The following is an 18,160-nucleotide window of genomic DNA, read 5'->3' as shown; positions in this document are numbered from 1 at the left end:
TAACCTGCAGCAACATTTCCACTTTTGTGCCTCAGTCAAAGGTCTCAAGGCTTTTTAACAGGACGAGTGGTCAGGGAGGGTCAGCAGATCTGTGTCAGGTCACTTTGAGGACAGGTTTTACAGTTAGTCCAGTGTTTGTACAGTTAGTGCAAAAATTCAATGTGGCACAAAATAAAATAATGAATAACAGTAAAGCCGTAAGCACGTCAGAAATGTCCACTTATAAAAACAGCTGTATTTTTTTATTTTATATTTTTTCAAACTAAATCCAAAGATCTATCCTTGCTCTAAGCAAAAATAATATATAAAAACAATCAATATTTAACTCTTTAAATGTGTATTGTAAAATAGCCTGGTCCCTCCGACAACCACAAAACACTCACATCACTTTCATACTCGGCAATATGAATGAAGTGTCTTGCCGTAGGACACAATGGCAGGTTTTGCCCCTGTGGTGTCTGGTCCTGCTGAGTTTCTGAGATCTGATGGGATCAGGCTTTGAGAAGGAGGTTTGGCCACTACAAACAGGTTATATATGTTTTTTGTTTTTTTATTAGAATAGAAACAGATCTTTGGATTTAGTTAAATAATATTTATCTATTTTAAATGGACATTTATGTCTATCTCCAATGTACTCAGCAAAAAAAGCATTATGCATTAACTAAATTGAATTAATCAGCTGATTAAGTTTGAAATACATTACAGAATGGACAGAAATATCCAGAGGGAAGCCTAAGTGTTAAACATGAATCAACATGAGTCTTCAGGGTTTACAGTGAGTGTGTTGCAGGCGATGTTCCCACTCTTTCCTGGAGGAGCTGCAGAGTCTGAACTGGCCTCTGAGTGCTTCTGGTTGGGCTGTCTGATGGAACTGCACTCTCCTCCTCTTCGTCCTGACTGGGACAAGGCTGATGAAGTCAGCAGAACCGTCTTTCCACTGAACATCAGGCCTCAAACTCACTGATCTTTAAATCTAACACACACCAAATCACAATTCTTCTTGTAAAAAGTATAGATATTTAAATTGAACGTGTGTAGAAACTCCCTGAGATCTGAGTTAAGTGAACGTCTCCTACATACAAAAATTACAAATACATAATGTTTCTATTAACAGTATAAGTTTATGTATGTATGTACTTAAGAATGTAATGTTATATTTCAATAATCATTTGTGAAAATCTGTGGAATATTGTTTGATCAACTCTAAAGGAAAATAAAAACTATTTACAACATTTGATGATACAGTAAAATAAAGTTTTCATTAAAGTGCAAGTTTATTAAAGTGTGTTACTTTGCATTATTTAACAATGATTCATAAAAATATATGAAGCTCAAAAGTGAAAATAAAGAAGAAAAAAATAACAGTGCTAACTGATAATGACATTTAAAATAAGAGAACTTTTATTTGAGGAATGGAGAAGATGAAATAAATATTGGAAATATTTATAACAAATCATCAGCTGCACTGAATATGGAGCAGGACCAACATCAGTCACCTCCTCAGTGTTTCCACACACTGGGTCATGACCCTCAGGTGGGTCACGAGACTTTTGTGGGTCGTCTTGTCACGATCTGCATGAAGCTCTGCAAAAGTGCGGCTGCTCGTATCATTTTTTCGGGGGCACACAGGCCAAAATTATAAATATAATAATATAAATATATGTATTAATATATAGGTTATATAGAAATGCCAGAGACAGACATTTTGGACACTATTGGATGAACTAGATCAGAGCAACCTGACCCACACACAACCTGAACCCTGACCACACACAACCTGACCCACCGCACACAACCTGACCCAACACACACAACTGACCCACCGCACACACCCACCGCACACAACCTGACCCAACACACACAACCTGACCCACCCACCTGACCCACACACACCTGACCCAACCACACACAACCTGACCCAACCGCACACAACCTGACCCCAACACACACAACAACCTGACCCACCGCACACAACTGACCCACACACACAACCTGACCAACACACACAACCTGACCCACCACACACAACCTGACCACACAACCTGAACCCAACACACACAACCTGACCACAACCGCACACAACCTGACCCACACACACACAACCTGACCACACCACCCACAACAACCTGACACACCCACAACAACCTGACCCAACACACACCCACAACCTGACCCAACACACACAACCAGTCCCAACAACACAACCTCCAACACACACACCTGACCCACCGCACACAACCTGACCCAACACACATAACCTGACCCACACACAACCTGACCAAACACACAACCTGACCACCGCACACAACCTGACCAACACACACAACCTGACCCACCACACACAACCCCCCAACACACAACCTGACCCACCGCGCACAACCTGACCCAACACACACAACCTGACCAACCACACACAACTGACCAACACACACAACCAGTCCCAACAACACAACCTGATCCACCACACACAACCTGACCCACCACGCACAACCTGACCCACCACACACAACCTGACCCACCGCGCACAACCTGACCCAACACACACAACCTACCAACCGCACACAACTGACCCACCACACACAACTGACCCACACACACAACTGACCCACCGCGCACAACCTGACCCAACAACACAACCTGACCCACCCGCACAACCGCACACAACTGACCACCTGACCCACCGCACACAACCTGACCCAACACACACAACCTGACCCAACACACACAACCAGTCCCAACAACACAACCTGATCCACCACACACACAACCTGCACACACAACCTGACCACACCACCCACACACACAACCTGACCCAACACACACAACCTGACCAACACACACAACCCCCCACCACACACACTGACCCACCACAACCAGTCCCAACACACAACCTGACCCACCACACACAACCAGCCCCAACACACACAACCTGACCCACCACACACAACCAGCCCCAACACACACAACCTGACCCACACACACAACCCCCACAACACAACCTGACCCAACACACACAACCAGTCCAACAACACAACCTGACCCACCACACACAACCAGCCCCAACACACAACCTGACCCACCACACACACCTAAACCCACCGCACACAACCTGACCCAACACACACAACCTGACCCACCACACACAACCTGACCACCACACACAAACTGACCCAACACACACAACCTGACCCACCACACACAACCAGTCCCAACAACACAACCTGACCCACCACACACACCAACACCACCACACAACACCACACACACACCAACAACGCAACCTGACCCACCGCGCACAACCTGACCCACCGCGCACAACCTGACCCACCGCACACAACCTGACCCACCGCACACAACCACACACACACAACCTGACAACCACCGCACACAACCTGACCCACCGCGCACAACCTGACCCACCGCACACACCGACCACACTGCACAACCACACAACCTGACCCACCGCACTAATACGCACTATAACACTATTTAACTATAACATTATAACAGTATTTCCCTGTGAGGCTTTATACTCAGATTTGCCCCAAACTAACAAAACCAGCCTCTCACCTTCTCCAGAGACTGATACATATGTCTATATACTATATTCTGCTGCATGTCGTCTCTCCACTGTCCTTTTGTCCTTTTCTGTCTCCAATATGAAGACATCAAACTGGTCAATAACCTGATCAAACTTTGACGCCCAGAAGAGAGCGAGCAGAGACGGACGGAGCAGTGAGCGATCACTCAGGATCCAGTGTTTGTGTCACTCCTTTCAGTCTCTTCGCTCGGTTTAGGTGAAAGTCGCCCCCATGAGCCAGAGTGTGAATCAGAAGAAGAGCTGTAGGATTCACCACAGCCACTGCTCTCGTTTCAGATTCATGCTTCTGTTCTTGATTGGCAGAAGAGTCCTGCTGAAGAGACGACATATTACTCCCTAAAAACTGTTCCTCAGACGCACTTTGAAGTTGCTTCAGTTTGTGGCATTATTTTACACAAAGTCCACAGAAGAGTCCTCGGTGATGTAATGACGACTGTAATATGTAAAAGTTTGAGCGCCGACGAGCGATCACTAATCACTACAGGATGTCGGGTCAGGACAGTGACAACAGAAGCTCAGGTGAGTCTGAAGAATGAGGGAGTCCACATCCAGGTAACAGTAGAACGTTTCTTTAATGTCTGAGTGTGTAAGGGTGCGTGTGTTTTTCTACTTTAGTTTTTTCTAGAGAAAAACTAAACAAATGCAAACAATATATTAATAATAAACATAACAAATGACTGTGTATTTATTACATAAATCTACAGGTTTACAAAGTGGCTGATAGGAGGCAGTGTGGTACTGTTAGAATAGAAACGGACCTAAATTAAAATACCCAGGTTAAGAAAGTGCCAAATACACGTTACAGATCCAGGCGTACACTGCGATATTTTCGATGGTTTCACTCGGCTCCAGCTCAAACTGTACGACCAAATCTCAGGGTTTAAAAGTTCACAGCTCATGATTTATGTTCTCAGACTGAACCTCTTCAACAGAGAGAAACCCTCACGAGAGGCGACTGGATTCAAACAGGTTTAATTTTCCTGTGACCTACAATTACAGATCAGGAGCATGAGGGTCATGAGGGGTTAATGTTTACTACACACGACTCGCGATTAATTGAAAACTCGGCCTGATCCCAAAAACAGTGGCACAAGTGAAAAATCGTCTCAAAAAGAGCCAAAAATTGCAGTGTACGTCCGGCTTAATGGGGATTTGTGAAATAAGAAAAAGATGTGTAATTATGCAGTCACAAGGCTCATTATACAAAGACAAAAGTCACACACAAAAACTGTAAAACTGCACAAACACAGTCAAACTAAAGCTACGAGCTCTAAACATAATACCACTCATGTGCACACAAACACACTCACATCTAAAGGACTCACATGTTATTCAGACATTAAAAGTGTCCGGGACAGAGCTGGTGTAAACTCTGTGGTACATTCGGTGTGTAAGTGCGCCCCTCTGTGGCTCAACAGGGTAGAACAAGGAACAACTAAAACAACCATATAAACAGACTATCTGGACTCTGGACTGACTTTTATACAGGTGAAGTTTTCTGCACATTTCTAAAGAGTTTAACACGTTGTCAGTGACGTTCACCTGCAGATCTCTGTTCAGTCCTGATTTACTCCTGACAGTGATTTTGTCGAGGACAGAGACGATTCAGTTTGATCAATTCACAGATGTTAGTGTTACTCATAGTTAAGTTCTAGATTTCTCAATGTTTGCACTTTTTTCTTTTGTGCAGTTTCTTTTCATTTTTGAATTGATGCTCAAATAAATAAAGACAGAAGAGTCGTGTTTGTAATTTATATTTTATTATTGATCTTTTTTCTGTGCAACATGGCCCGGAGGTGCGCCTGCGTAGACCGTGTTGTTTTCACTTATAACAAAGTTCAACACTTGTAACGACTTTTTACATTTGGAACTTATTCATTATAAAATTACAATTATAAGTTTTCATATCTATAAAGATTTGGAACTGTCTGCAGTTTTAATAATGATCCTGATATAATCGTTAATCACAATTATTTTGGCCATGATAATTATTATGTTTACTGTATTTGACTGATTTAGTCTTATGTTTATTACTAACTAAATTACGCCATCTAGTGGACGCTTCCATTTACCCTTTTAGTCATAATATAGAGTTTTTTGTTTGTTAGTTTTCTTTAGTAATAGTTTTTTTTTTTAGTTATAATATTTTGTTGTTGTTGTTGTTGTTGTTTTTTTTTTTTTTTTACTAATAATAGATTTAGTTTTTTTAGTAATTTTTTTTTTTTTAGTAATTATAATAATAGATTTTTTTGTTTTTTTTAGTAATAATAACTTCTTTTGTTTTTTTTTAGTAATAATAGTTTTTTTTTTAGTAATTTATAATAATAGATTTTTGTTTCTTTGTTTTTTTTAAAAGTAATAATAGTTTTTGGGTTTTTTTAGTAATACAATTTTTTTGTAATTATAATAATAGATTTTTTTTGTTGTTTTTTTTAGTAATAATAGTTTTTTGCTTTTTAGTAATAACATTTTTTTATTATAATAATTGATTTTTTTGTTTTTTTTTGTAATAATAATTTTATAATAATTTTTTTTTTGTAATAATATTTTTTTGTAATAATAGTTGTTTTTTTGTAATATATATAATATAATTTTTTTTTGTAATAATAGTTTTTTTTGTAATAATAGTTTTTTGTAATAATAGTTTTTTTTTGTAATAATAGTTATTTTTTGTAATAGTTTTTTTTTTTTTTTGTAATAATAGTTTTGTTTGTTTGTTTGTTTTAATAATAACAGTAGAAGAAGGTCAGACAGAAGTTGTGTTTCACTTCGTCCAAACGTCGCTCTTCTGTTCTGCTGTTTCTCTTTTGGTGTTTGTTTAAACATCGTCTGTAAGTCTGACACGGTAAAACAGAATTATACACCTGTAATTTTACCTTTTATGATTGAAATGGATGAGTCAGCTCGTTTTTTGTGCGTCATTGTTATGGAAATTAGTCCGTTATTCATATGCTAATGTGGCGATGCTAATCGTCATGCTAACTCTTGTAACTTTCATTGTTGGTGATGTTTATAATTCGTAAACTTGATCTGGCTCTGATATTAAGACACATTTCTGTGTGTTTATTGTTGCAGTTTCACCAAAGTTGAAGTTCAGTAAATTTGGTAAAGTCGTCTCTGTGGCTGAAGACTTTCTTCTGGTCCATGTTTGTTTAGATCGAGCAGCGTCGACGCCGTTTACAAAAATCCTTCACACCCAAATGTCAGTATCAGCCCAAAGAGTCAGAGCCGGACTCCAGGACCTGACTTGGTCTCATCTTGGTCTTGACTGCGTTTGGACTCGGTCTCATTCTCGGTCTCGAGGTCTGACACTGGACGAGTGTTAAAATGGAGACAGATTTATAAAAACATTGATATAAATGTGACAAAATAACTGTAAAATACAAATAAATGTAGAAAATGACAAACATGGTCTCGATTTGGTCTCGATGGGCCATGGTCTCGGTCTCAACCTTTAAAAGTCTCAGTCTCGTCTCGGTCTGGACCCTCAGAGGTCTTGGACCCTGTGGTCTTGGACCCTGTGGTCTTGGACTCTTGGACTCTGTGGTCTCTGTGGTCTTGGACCCTGTGGTCTTGGACTCTGTGGTCTTGGACTCTGTGGTCTGGGACTCTGTGGTCTTGGACTCTGTGGTCTTGGACTCTGTGGTCTGGGACTCTGTGGTCTTGGACTCTGTGGTCTTGGACCCTGTGGTCTTGGACTCTGTGGTCTGGGACTGGTCTTGGTCTTGGACTCTGTGGTCTTGGACTCTGTGGTCTTGGACCCTGTGGTCTTGGACTCTGTGGTCTTGGACTCTGTGGTCTTGGACCCTGTGGTCTTGGACTCTGTGGTCTTGGACTCTGTGGTCTTGGACTCTGTGGTCTTGGACTCTGTGGTCTGGACTCTGTGGTCTTGGACTCTGTGGTCTTGGACCCTGTGGTCTTGGACTCTCTGTGGTCTTGGTCTTGGACTCTGTGGTCTGGGACTCTGTGGTCTTGGACCCTGTGGTCTTGGACTCTGTGGTCTTGGACTCTGTGGTCTTGGACCCTGTGGTCTTGGACCGGTCTTGGTCTTGACTCGTTGGTCTTGACGCCTCATGAGCTGAGGTGAATGTGTCATTATTTCAGGACTTTTAAATCAAAGTCAGATCAGTGTCTTTATTTTAAAAGGATCAATGTGTTTGAACATATTTTTGATTTGTTTTCATGTCAGATTCAGGATTCTCCAACAGGTCCAAACGTCCTTTGCTGCTGCTCCTGTCCTGTGTCCAACACAAACTCCTCTCTGTCACACTTCTTTTCACACATCTGTGCCTCTTGGATCCTCACTCAGGTTTCCTCTGTGCTTTCCTTCCCTTGAGCTTTGGCACATTTGACTGAAAAATGGAGGATCGAGTAAAAGAATCGAGGAGAAGGAAGCGAGGAAAGAGAAATGAGACGTGCCCTTTGACTCAGACGCATTGACCTTTGACCTGTGCACTTCAAAAAACAAATAAAAATCTAATCTTACAGAAATACCAAGACGACTGGAAATATTGTCTCCACAAGAAAAACACGACTGAACTAAACACAGACTTTTCTTTAACATGACCTTTTATTTTATACGACCATAAACCATAAACTTCTGTGCTTCTTTATCATTATTATTATTTTGTACGACAATAAAAGCAGCACAATACAAGAAAAGAAATTGGGTTAAATTTATGTTTAGTTTGTAATTTATTTTGCCATTTGTAAAGTTTCCTCATCAATGTGCAGAAACAAACACATCATTTTTAATTTTTTAAACTCTGTCATGAACAGGTTTGGGTTAATTTAAGAGTTTTCATCTTCATGTGTGTGATTTTTGTTTCTGTCTTGGCACAAAGTGGAAGTAAAAATGAGTGAAATGAAAATGGTGCTCCTCCCTCCAGGGTCAATGTGGGGCACTGGAGCCAAGTCTGACAGGACGACCACAGAGGAGCTACAGCCCAGAGCCTCAGGCCTGGTGTTAGAGAATTGATATGATATAAATGTATTCTTTGATTTCAGTATTAATCATGTAAGTGTTACTCATTTATATATGTAATTCTTTCATTAAGTATTAATCATTTAAGAGTGAAACATTTAAATATTAATCATGGTGTAATCAACATTGCTTTGGGTCTGTTTTGGTTCAGGATGTACGTGACATGAATGACATTGTCAACCGATTAAGCTAATCTACTATGGGCGCCAACGATTCTGGGTTTGTCCCATCTCATGTTAAAACTAAAGGCCTTGGGTCATTGTCTATCTTTAGGATATGTAATCAAGTGTGAAATGGGAGGGTGGTTCAGTTGACGATTGTTAGTTATAAGATAAACATGTGAAATGTATTGTGATGTCATCAAGTATGTTTATCTGTGAAAATGATTCTCAATAAAAGTGTGACTTGGAGAGTTGTCGAGCAGAGTAGGTCAGGGAGCTGACAGACATTTGTTCGCAAACTCTCCTTGCGCAAGTATACTTTATTACCGTCTCTTTCTGGTGTGTCTTTATTAATGTATTTTAATGTCTTTTGGGTAGAATTCCCTGACATTTACTTGGTCCTTCGGAGCCGACTTCCGGGTGCAGCTCGGGAGGAGGGCGATATCGCGGACTGCAAGACTGTGCACAGCCGAGGTGGTGAGAAGATAACTGCCTCGCTAAGTCCACTTTTCCCGTGGCCAGTACACGCCATCGTCCTTCGCTGGAGCTGCCGACGGAATTCGAACGGAGAGCACCAGAACGACACGAGTGAGTAGAAAAATCTTCATTTGTTGAGACTAGGCCAGGAGGTCGTGGCGACCCAGTTAGTAAAGTAGCTCTAACTGAAACAAAGTAGAACAGTCATCCGTATGAGACCAAGGCAGGTCAAAAGGACAAAAAGTTAGGATAAAGTACTTTCTTAACTGGATGACTGGGGTTGAAATGTTGCAGGCCTTTTCAAAAGCACATAAGTTAGAATAATGCAGATTTCTAACTGAAATGAAGTAAGGGTCGACCAAGCAGAAAAGAAAACCTAGGGACGACTGACAGACCTTGTTTTGGACTATTTTTTTTGTGTTACTAAACCCGCCTTAGTGTCTACAAGTGGGGGACTGAAATTGTATAACGACGGTGAGATATACACCCAGGTTCAAGCCGCTCCGTAAAAAGAGTAGAAGCTTGCTTGAGCAGTGTTATACAAAAACTGTTGTACATCCTTCATTTGTATTCACGACGGCACATAGTCGAAACTAACATGGACGAAAAAACAGTATTCAAAAAACAGAAGGAGCTGGTTAAACACATGGAGAAAGAGTTTCCAGGTAGCACGAAGTACCTAGAGAAATGGAAAAAAAGATATGGGTTTAAACCTACGCTCGATAAACATCTACTTGAGGAATTGATAAATCAGCTAATGATTCACGACAAGCAGAAAGGTCGTTCAAATAAAAAACCAGGTGAGCAGACCCGCCAAGGTAGGGTGTGGTTAGAGGTAGCTAAGAGGCAGTGGGTAAATGCATGCCCAGTTATAAAACCAGGGGAAGATGAGGAGACCCAGGTAGGGGGCCGAGGGAGAAGGGTGCCGGATGCGGCAGCAGCCCAGCGCCCTCCCCCCACTGCTCCTCCAGCAGTCACAACCAAGGACAGTGAGAAAAGAGAGAGCGCAGAGGGAGGGGTGATAAGGACAGCGGGAGAAGAGAAACATATCTCCGCGCAAAGATTTGCTCCAGACGTGTCGTCACACATTAGACAGTACACTCAGGAACCACCGCCTGCGTACATGGGGACTAGATCAAAGGTTAAATATGGAGAGTGGAGCACTCAGATGGGAGCAAGAAAGATTTTGATGTCTCCAGAGGTGGGATATGGGCAAAATTCAGATGAATGCGAGTCTGATATTGAAGCATTTCCATTGATCGAAGTCGCCAATCCAAACGTAGCGGAGGGCCAGAGCGAAACAATACGCGTATTTAGGACGTGGACAAAAAAGGATATGTTGGAAGCCACCGAGCATATAATTAAGCCAGACGAAGATATTAACGAATGCATAGAGGGGATTGAACAATTACAAGCGACGTATTACTTAAACGGAGTAGAAATGCAGCAAGTCCTGATGCATTTATGCCAATTAAAATGGCTTCAGGTTAAGGGCGATTGGGCTCCAGTAACAGGACAACCCCCCGCCATAGTGACCCATGCTAATGTAATGTCCTCTTTAGCCCCAGTCCTGGCCAAAATGCGAACTGTGTATGCCAAAAGAGCAAATTACGAAATCATAAGCCAGACCAAACAAAATGAGAGTGAATCCGTGGTACAGTTCAGGGCCAGAATGTTCCCTGTTTTCAAAACACACAGCGGCATTCCTGAGGCACAGGAAGATAACAGCGCGTTTCAACAGCAATTCAAAAACGCTCTTCTTCAGGGGCTTAGAGACCCCATCAAACAGTGGCTTCAGCGAAATTTTGTTGCGTTACCCACGGCTAGCGTGACCGATTTTATGACTTACGCAGTACACGCAGAGAAAGTAATTCTTGAAAAAGAGAAAAAGAAGCATCAACAAGAGACAGGAATTTACATGGTAGTGAGAGATTCCCAGGGTAGAGGGAAAGGAAAGAAATCTAAATTTCAGGGCAAAAGGCAAGACCAAAAAAGCATTGATCGGAAAGAAGGAAATTGTTACAAATGTCACAAAAAAGGCCACATGGCCAGAGACTGTGAGCAGGAGACTGAAACAGGGGCATGACTAGCACGAGAGATAACGGTCCCAGAGACACAACAACTGCAGGAGATAACGGTCCCAGAAAAACAACAGCTGCAGGACGTAACGGTCCCAGAGACACAACAATTACAGATACTATTAGCAGCAGAGAGCGTTCATGCGAAAACCGGGCCTGAAATTGTGCTTTTAGTAAATGGGAAACCAATGTTATTCTTAGTGGACAGCGGGGCAGAAAAAACAGTACTTAGAGATGTCACAGGGATAGAAAAGAGCAAACAAAGCATAACCATGATGTCGGCCAATGGCCTAGCAAAAAAGGTAGCCCTTAGTAACCCACTAGAAATCCAAAACCCTGAAAACAGAGAGATAACGGGCATGGTTCAGGCGGTTCTAGCTCCACAATGTCCTCACAATTTGTTAGGGAGAGACGGCATTTTGCAATTGGAACTAGCCTTACTCCCGACAGAGGAGGGGGTGTTTAGGGTAGCGTCCTACCCCCTCACACACGTTATGGTAGCGGAGGCTACCTCCCCCGCATTCTATTGGTGGGGGTTAGAGGTGTCTAGGAATGACCCACGGAAAATTCCTGAATACCTGTTGAATGTGGCAAAACCTAGAACGTTAGCTCCATATGATGAAATGCACCCTGACGAAGTTCACATGACCACTAGAGTAAAAACCACTCCAGGCCCAGATGAAGATTACTCGGAGGCGCTCCTAAGTTGTGGGCCCTCGTCATGTGACGTTCCTTATCTGTATGTCAAAAATAGCACAGCTCTGTGTCAAGTGGTGCCGCCCATGCGAGTAGGAGACTTAATGTCTAACAAAGCAACCGCGCATCTCCCGCTACTAAAACATCCAGAGGAAGAGTGGGAAGATTTTAAAACACACATGATAAAAATTAACAAGATAACAGATTGGAAAAAGATCTCAGAGAAGGAAGAAATCTCAACTCAAACAGGGTGGGCCAGATGCTACTTAAACTTGAGAATTACATTGTATCCTCAAGTCCATATTAAAAGTGAAACTGATGATGTGTGACAAATTCAGCTAACAGAAATTGAAGAGAGAGCATTAGAAAATATCCCAGAGACCCTGTGGAGCAAGGGCCCATCAGATGTAGGCTTAATGAAGGGTGTTGAACCGGTAGTGATCAAAGGCAAAAATGAACATAGGCCAAAGGTGAAACAATACCCGCTAAAAAAGGATGCTGAGGCAGGCATTCTTCCGGTCATCAATGAACTATTAGATGCAGGAATAATAGTCCCTTGCTCCGATTCAAATTGTAACACCCCAATCTTCCCAATAAAAAAGCATGAGCCTTCCATAGGGTGGAGGTTGGTACAAGATTTGAGAGCAGTAAATCAGGCAGTCCAACGCAGACTAGCTAACGTCGCCAACCCCCAAACCCTACTCTATGAACTTGACTCAGAAGCCAAATATTTTTCCGTCGTTGATCTAAGCAATGCATTCTGGAGCATCCGCATTCATGAAGATAGTCAGCATTGGTTTGCATTCACGTACAAGGGTAAAAGATACACTTTTACGCGATTGGCACAAGGCTTCTGTGATTCACCAACAATTTTTTCAGAGGCATTAGCAGCATGTCTCTCGTCGTTTCAACCGCCAGAGGGCAGCCAAATCATCTCTTATGTAGATGACATTCTCGTAGCATCAAAAAACCAAAAACAGTGCCAGACAGACACACTTGCGCTCCTCCAGTTCTTATCAGAAACAGGCAACAAAGTGAGCAAAACTAAATTACAACTGTGGAAAGCAGAAGTAAAGTACCTAGGGCATATCTTAACCGCTCAAGGAAGAATTGTTAGCACTGATAGGAAATTGGCAGTGCAAAAAAGTCCAAAACCGCTGACAAAAAAGCAAATGATGGCCTTTCTCGGGTTGTGTAATTACTGTAGAGCTTGGATACTGGATTACTCAGCCCTGGCTAGGCCACTTCAAGATTTAATTTTTTCTGAACCAATGGAAATGAATCAAAAAATAAACTGGACGGAGGAGGCAAATTTGGCATTTGAGAAAATAAAAAGCGAGTTAATAAAATCAACTGTATTGGCATTACCAGATTACACTAAGCCTTTTGTTCAAACAGTAGACGTTAAAGAGGGGTTTATGACGTCTGTGTTGTTACAGGGGCACGGAGGGAGATATAGGCCAGTAGCCTATTATTCTCAGCAGCTAGACCCAGTGGCAAGAGCGACGCCCCACTGTGTACAGGCAGTCCTGGCGGCCGCTCTTGCAGTTACAGCCTCTGCAGAAGTAGTGCTGTTTCACCCACTAACCCTGAAAGTTTCACATGCAGTGGCAGCACTCCTCCTGCAGACGAAAATGGCATTTTTGTCGCCAGCAAGACATTTAACGTGTATGACAGTATTATTGTCTCAACCGCATCTAAACATAGAGAGATGTACTGCACTGAACCCAGCCACCTTACTCCCAATTGAAACAGACGGTGAACCGCATGATTGTGTAATCGAATCTGAGACTGTCTACAAGGCCAGAGCAGATATGCAGGAAATTCCTCTCACTGAAGGAAGCATAATATTTGTAGATGGGTCAGCTAGAAAGAACGAGTTGGGAAAGAATTTGGTAGCTTATGCTATTACTACAGACAAAGAGTTGTTAAAATCTGAAAAACTACCTTCAAATTTATCAGCACAGGCAGCAGAACTAATAGCCTTAACAGAAGCGTGTAAATTGTTTAAAGGGCAGCCTGTCACAATTTACACAGACAGTCAATATGCTTTCAGTGCAGTACATATCTTTTGCAGGCAGTGGCAGCAAAGAGGGTTTAAAACAACCACAGGAAAGGAGGTTACTCACAAGCAACTTCTTCAAAATCTTTTAGATGCAGTTCAATTACCAAAGAAATTGGCAATCTGCAAATGTGAAGCGCATACAAAAGGCACAGATTTTGTATCAAATGGGAACAGGTTTGCAGATATGAAAGCAAAAGAGAAAGCGTGTGGAATATACGCTCAAGAAACAGTAACTGAGGCTACAAAAGATATTTTGCAAATAATGCAAGAGCAAGCGCATGCATCTGAAAAGGCTACTTGGGTGAAAAGGGGGGCCGTCCTGAAAGATCAGATATATGTGGGACAAAATGGGAGGCCGTTTTTGCCAAAGTCCATGTTCCACTGGGGGGCGATATTGAGTCATGGAGTGTGTCACGTCTCAACAGGAGGGATGGTGGCACTAGTAGAACAATATTTCAATACAATAGGATTCAATACCTACTCGAAAAATTTTTGTAGACAATGTTTGATCTGTGTAAAAAAGAACGCACAGGGCCAGTTGAGGCCAAAAAGAGGGCAATTCCCCGACCCAGCTATCCATTTCAGGCTATACACATGGATTATATCCAATTGAACAAAGTACAAGGCATGGAATACTGTTTGGTAATCATAGATGTATTCTCGAGATGGGTTGAAATGTTTCCCACAGCTTCAGCTGATTCATTCACAGTAGCAAAAGCCCTGTGTAAACATATTATTCCTACTTTTGGTATACCAGAAACCATGAGAAGTGATAATGGGCCACATTTTGTGAATCAAGTGATAGACAGATTGGGAGAACACTTTAAAATAGATTTAAAGAGACATTGTACCTACAACCCCCAATCCGCCGGACTAGTTGAAAGAACAAATGGAACAATTAAAAATAAATTGAGCAAGGCTATGGCAGAAACAGGAAGGCCATGGACTCAGTGCATTGACCTAGTAAAACTGAATATGCACATTGTACCAGTTGAAGGAAGAACATTGACACCTTTTGAGATTTTGTATGGACGACCGTACCGAATACCTGACCTGGACATTAACGCAAGAGATGCACCTGACTCTGTACCTGATCTAGCCCAGTATATGAAGGAGACATTAATGGCTAGAGACTGCTCAGAAAACAATAATCTGCCGGATCTTCCGCTTTCTTCACAGCAGCATCGCCCTGTCCACGTGGGAGACTGGGTGTTCATCAAGGTGATCAAACGGAAGCATTGGGCCAGTGACCGTTACGAGGGACCACACCGTGTGTTGCTGACCACTCCCACCGCTGTTAAGGTCGAGGGGAGGAACGGGTGGATCCACCTGAGTCACTGTAAGTCCCGAGAGCTCGACGAGTAAGAGAGACGCAGGACTTCGTGTGCAGAACAGTGTTTTTACAGGGAGCACGTGCTGGTAACCTCTGCTCCCTGGGCACTGCAACATGGCAAGCCACCTGGTCGCAGGGTGGGCTTTCATCATCGTCAGCCTGGGGTCCAGGGAAAGCCTCGAACTCCAGCCTGCTGAGCCGCAGCCATCGGAAATCATATCCTTCATGGAGATAAGTAAAGTCAAAAGAAGTATAATGTCCATAGAGTCATTGTGCAATAAAGAAATGGGTCATGAGAGAATAATACAGCTGTGTGTACCTGCTAACTTCACACGAACATTCACCCTGCCATACAGTGCACCTACATATGGAGAAGTAACGTTGGAGCAAGCTGTAGGGGGCTACACTGACTGTGATTATTATGTTATAATGGGGGTAGAAGACAATTCATGGGGAAATGTGGCAACCTACACTGGGACAGACTGGACACCCTACCCAACAACAGAGACAGCGAAAATATGGGCACGCATACTGACATTAACTAGAACACGCACCCACCTCACTGTAACTTTAGATTTTAGGGGGCAGGAGGATAAGTTTGAATGTCAAGTGTTACGCATTTATGCTTATTATCCTGGGCCCGCCTTAGATCCATTTGCAGAGATACTGGTGTGTAAACAAGAAGGTATAACCCTGCTCCCAGATAACTATGCATACGTCAATGAAGTGGCGTTGAGAAGGGGGGTAGGATCTGTACAGCCCGAAAAAATAGATGTAGACACCTTTTTCTATCTAGCCACCGGAGTAGATACTACCGTCAACACATGGGTTCAATTAGCACAACAAGCAGCACAAAACACTGCAACTGACTGCTTGGTATGTATGAAAGCCAGACCCACAGTATTAGTCGTGCCTGCAACATATTATAATGACACGTGTGAGACAATTATAATGAGTGGTATCGACAGGGGCAAAATATGTGAAGTAGACCATACAACTTACCCCGTATTGGCCAGTAACACGCAGCCGCCCATATTTAGACCCCCCGACTGCAGGCAACTTTTCATGTATAGAACGAGCAACAGGAGGGGGAAGGCGGGCCTATCTCTCGGTAGGTCATCTTTCCCAGTCTCTCTGTGCCAGGACTCGGACGGTAAACGAGATTGACCTGACTCACCAGCGACAGGACTTGTGGTGGTACTGTGGGGGGAATACTCTCAGGGGACACCTGCCGCTACACTGGACAGGGCGCTGTGCCAGGGTAGTTCTCGTGTCTCCAGCGACTGTTATTGTAGCAAGCCAGACTCCCTCTAGGGCAAAAAGAGACGTCGACTATCCCGTTATGGGGCCTGACCCGACCTATATTGATGCTATAGGCGTACCTAGAGGGGTGCCAAATGAGTATAAGTTAGTAGATCAAATAGCTGCGGGCTTTGAGGGTCTTCCGATTATCTCCGCTATACTTCCAATTACTCCCCATAAGAATGTAGACAGAATAAACTATCACCACTACAAAATACTGAGACTGACCAATTACACTTTAGCTTTAGGAAAAGCTTTAGCTGAGCAGCTGCACGCCACCTCCGCGATAGCTTATCAAAATAGATTAGCGCTTGATATGGTCCTCGCAGAGAGGGGAGGGGTCTGCGCATTTTTCAAAGGACAGTGTTGTTTATTTATCCCGAACAACACGGCAGCAGACGGATCAGTTACCAGAACCTTACAGGGTCTGCAAATGTTCGCCGATACCATGCACGAGCAATCAGGGGTTAACAATATTATAGAAGAGTGGTTTAACTCCACATTTGGGTCGTGGAAAAACATTGTGTTATCCATATTCACATCACTGCTTATTTGCATAAGTGTGTTTGTGTTATGTGGGTGTTGTTGTATTCCATGCATACGCTTGCTCCTATTAAGAGTTTTTGACAGGATGTTTGAGAAAATTGAAATTCATGTAGCTGAAGAATGTGAAGCATTACTAGCTAATTTGAATCTGGACTACACTCAAGAAGAAAATTCTGTTTAGAATATGCAAAATGACGAGGCTATAGAAAATCTGCTTAGAAGTTATAGTACTCTGAGGTAAAGCAATATTGATAAACAGGAGGGAAATGTTAGAGAATTGATATGATATAAATGTATTTCTTTGATTTCAGTATTAATCATGTAAGTGTTACTCATTTATATATGTAATTCTTTCATTAAAGTATTAATCATTTAAAGAGTGAAACATTTAAATATTAATCATGGTGTAATCAACATTGCTTTGGGTCTGTTTTGGTTCAGGATGTACGTGACATGAATGACATTGTCAACCGATTAAGCTAATCTACTATGGGCGCCAACGATTCTGGGTTTGTCCCATCTCATGTTAAAACTAAAGGCCTTGGGTCATTGTCTATCTTTTAGGATATGTAATCAAGTGTGAAATGGGAGGGTGGTTCAGTTTGACGATTGTTAGTTATAAGATAACATGTGAAATGTATTGTGATGTCATCAAGTATGTTTATCTGTGAAAATGATTCTCAATAAAAGTGTGACTTGGAGAGTTGTCGAGCAGAGTAGGTCAGGGAGCTGACAGACATTTGTTCGCAAACTCTCCTTGCGCAAGTATACTTTATTACCGTCTCTTTCTGGTGTGTCTTTATTAATGTATTTTAATGTCTTTTGGTAGAATTCCCTGACACCTGGTGAACTCTGTCTGGGGAAACCTGGCGGTGATAACGATCGGACAGAGTTTGCCGGGAGGTGAGTACAATTCA

At 42.4% G+C, this 18,160-nt stretch overlaps 2 protein-coding genes across 3 annotated transcripts in view; one reads left to right on the top strand and one right to left on the bottom strand.

Annotated features, from left to right (window-relative positions):
- The window catches only part of LOC129407590 (plancitoxin-1-like), an 80,810-nt gene that overhangs the window by 29,126 nt on the left and 33,524 nt on the right, over window positions 1-18,160 (bottom strand). The gene's annotated exons all lie outside the window — the stretch shown is intronic.
- On the top strand, window positions 9,129-17,540 carry LOC110170120 (uncharacterized). 2 transcript variants are annotated; one of them, XM_055149050.1, is made up of 2 exons: window positions 9,129-9,334; window positions 15,245-17,540. In XM_055149050.1, exon 2 carries the CDS (start codon window positions 15,510-15,512, stop codon window positions 16,560-16,562), a length of 1,053 nt encoding a protein of 350 aa, XP_055005025.1. In that variant the 5' UTR covers window positions 9,129-9,334; window positions 15,245-15,509; the 3' UTR covers window positions 16,563-17,540. The 2 variants fall into 2 exon arrangements, with proteins under 2 accessions (XP_055005025.1, XP_055005019.1); XM_055149044.1 differs by having other exon boundaries at window positions 15,242-17,540.

Source organism: Boleophthalmus pectinirostris, unplaced genomic scaffold (assembly GCF_026225935.1).
Source record: "Boleophthalmus pectinirostris isolate CB_2022bp ecotype Guang Dong unplaced genomic scaffold, ASM2622593v1 HiC_scaffold_1, whole genome shotgun sequence".
In the NCBI taxonomy this organism is placed as follows: domain Eukaryota; kingdom Metazoa; phylum Chordata; class Actinopteri; order Gobiiformes; family Gobiidae; genus Boleophthalmus; species Boleophthalmus pectinirostris.
The sequence above is the reverse complement of the archived record's forward strand: the minus strand, read 5'-3'. Positions and strand labels throughout refer to the sequence as shown.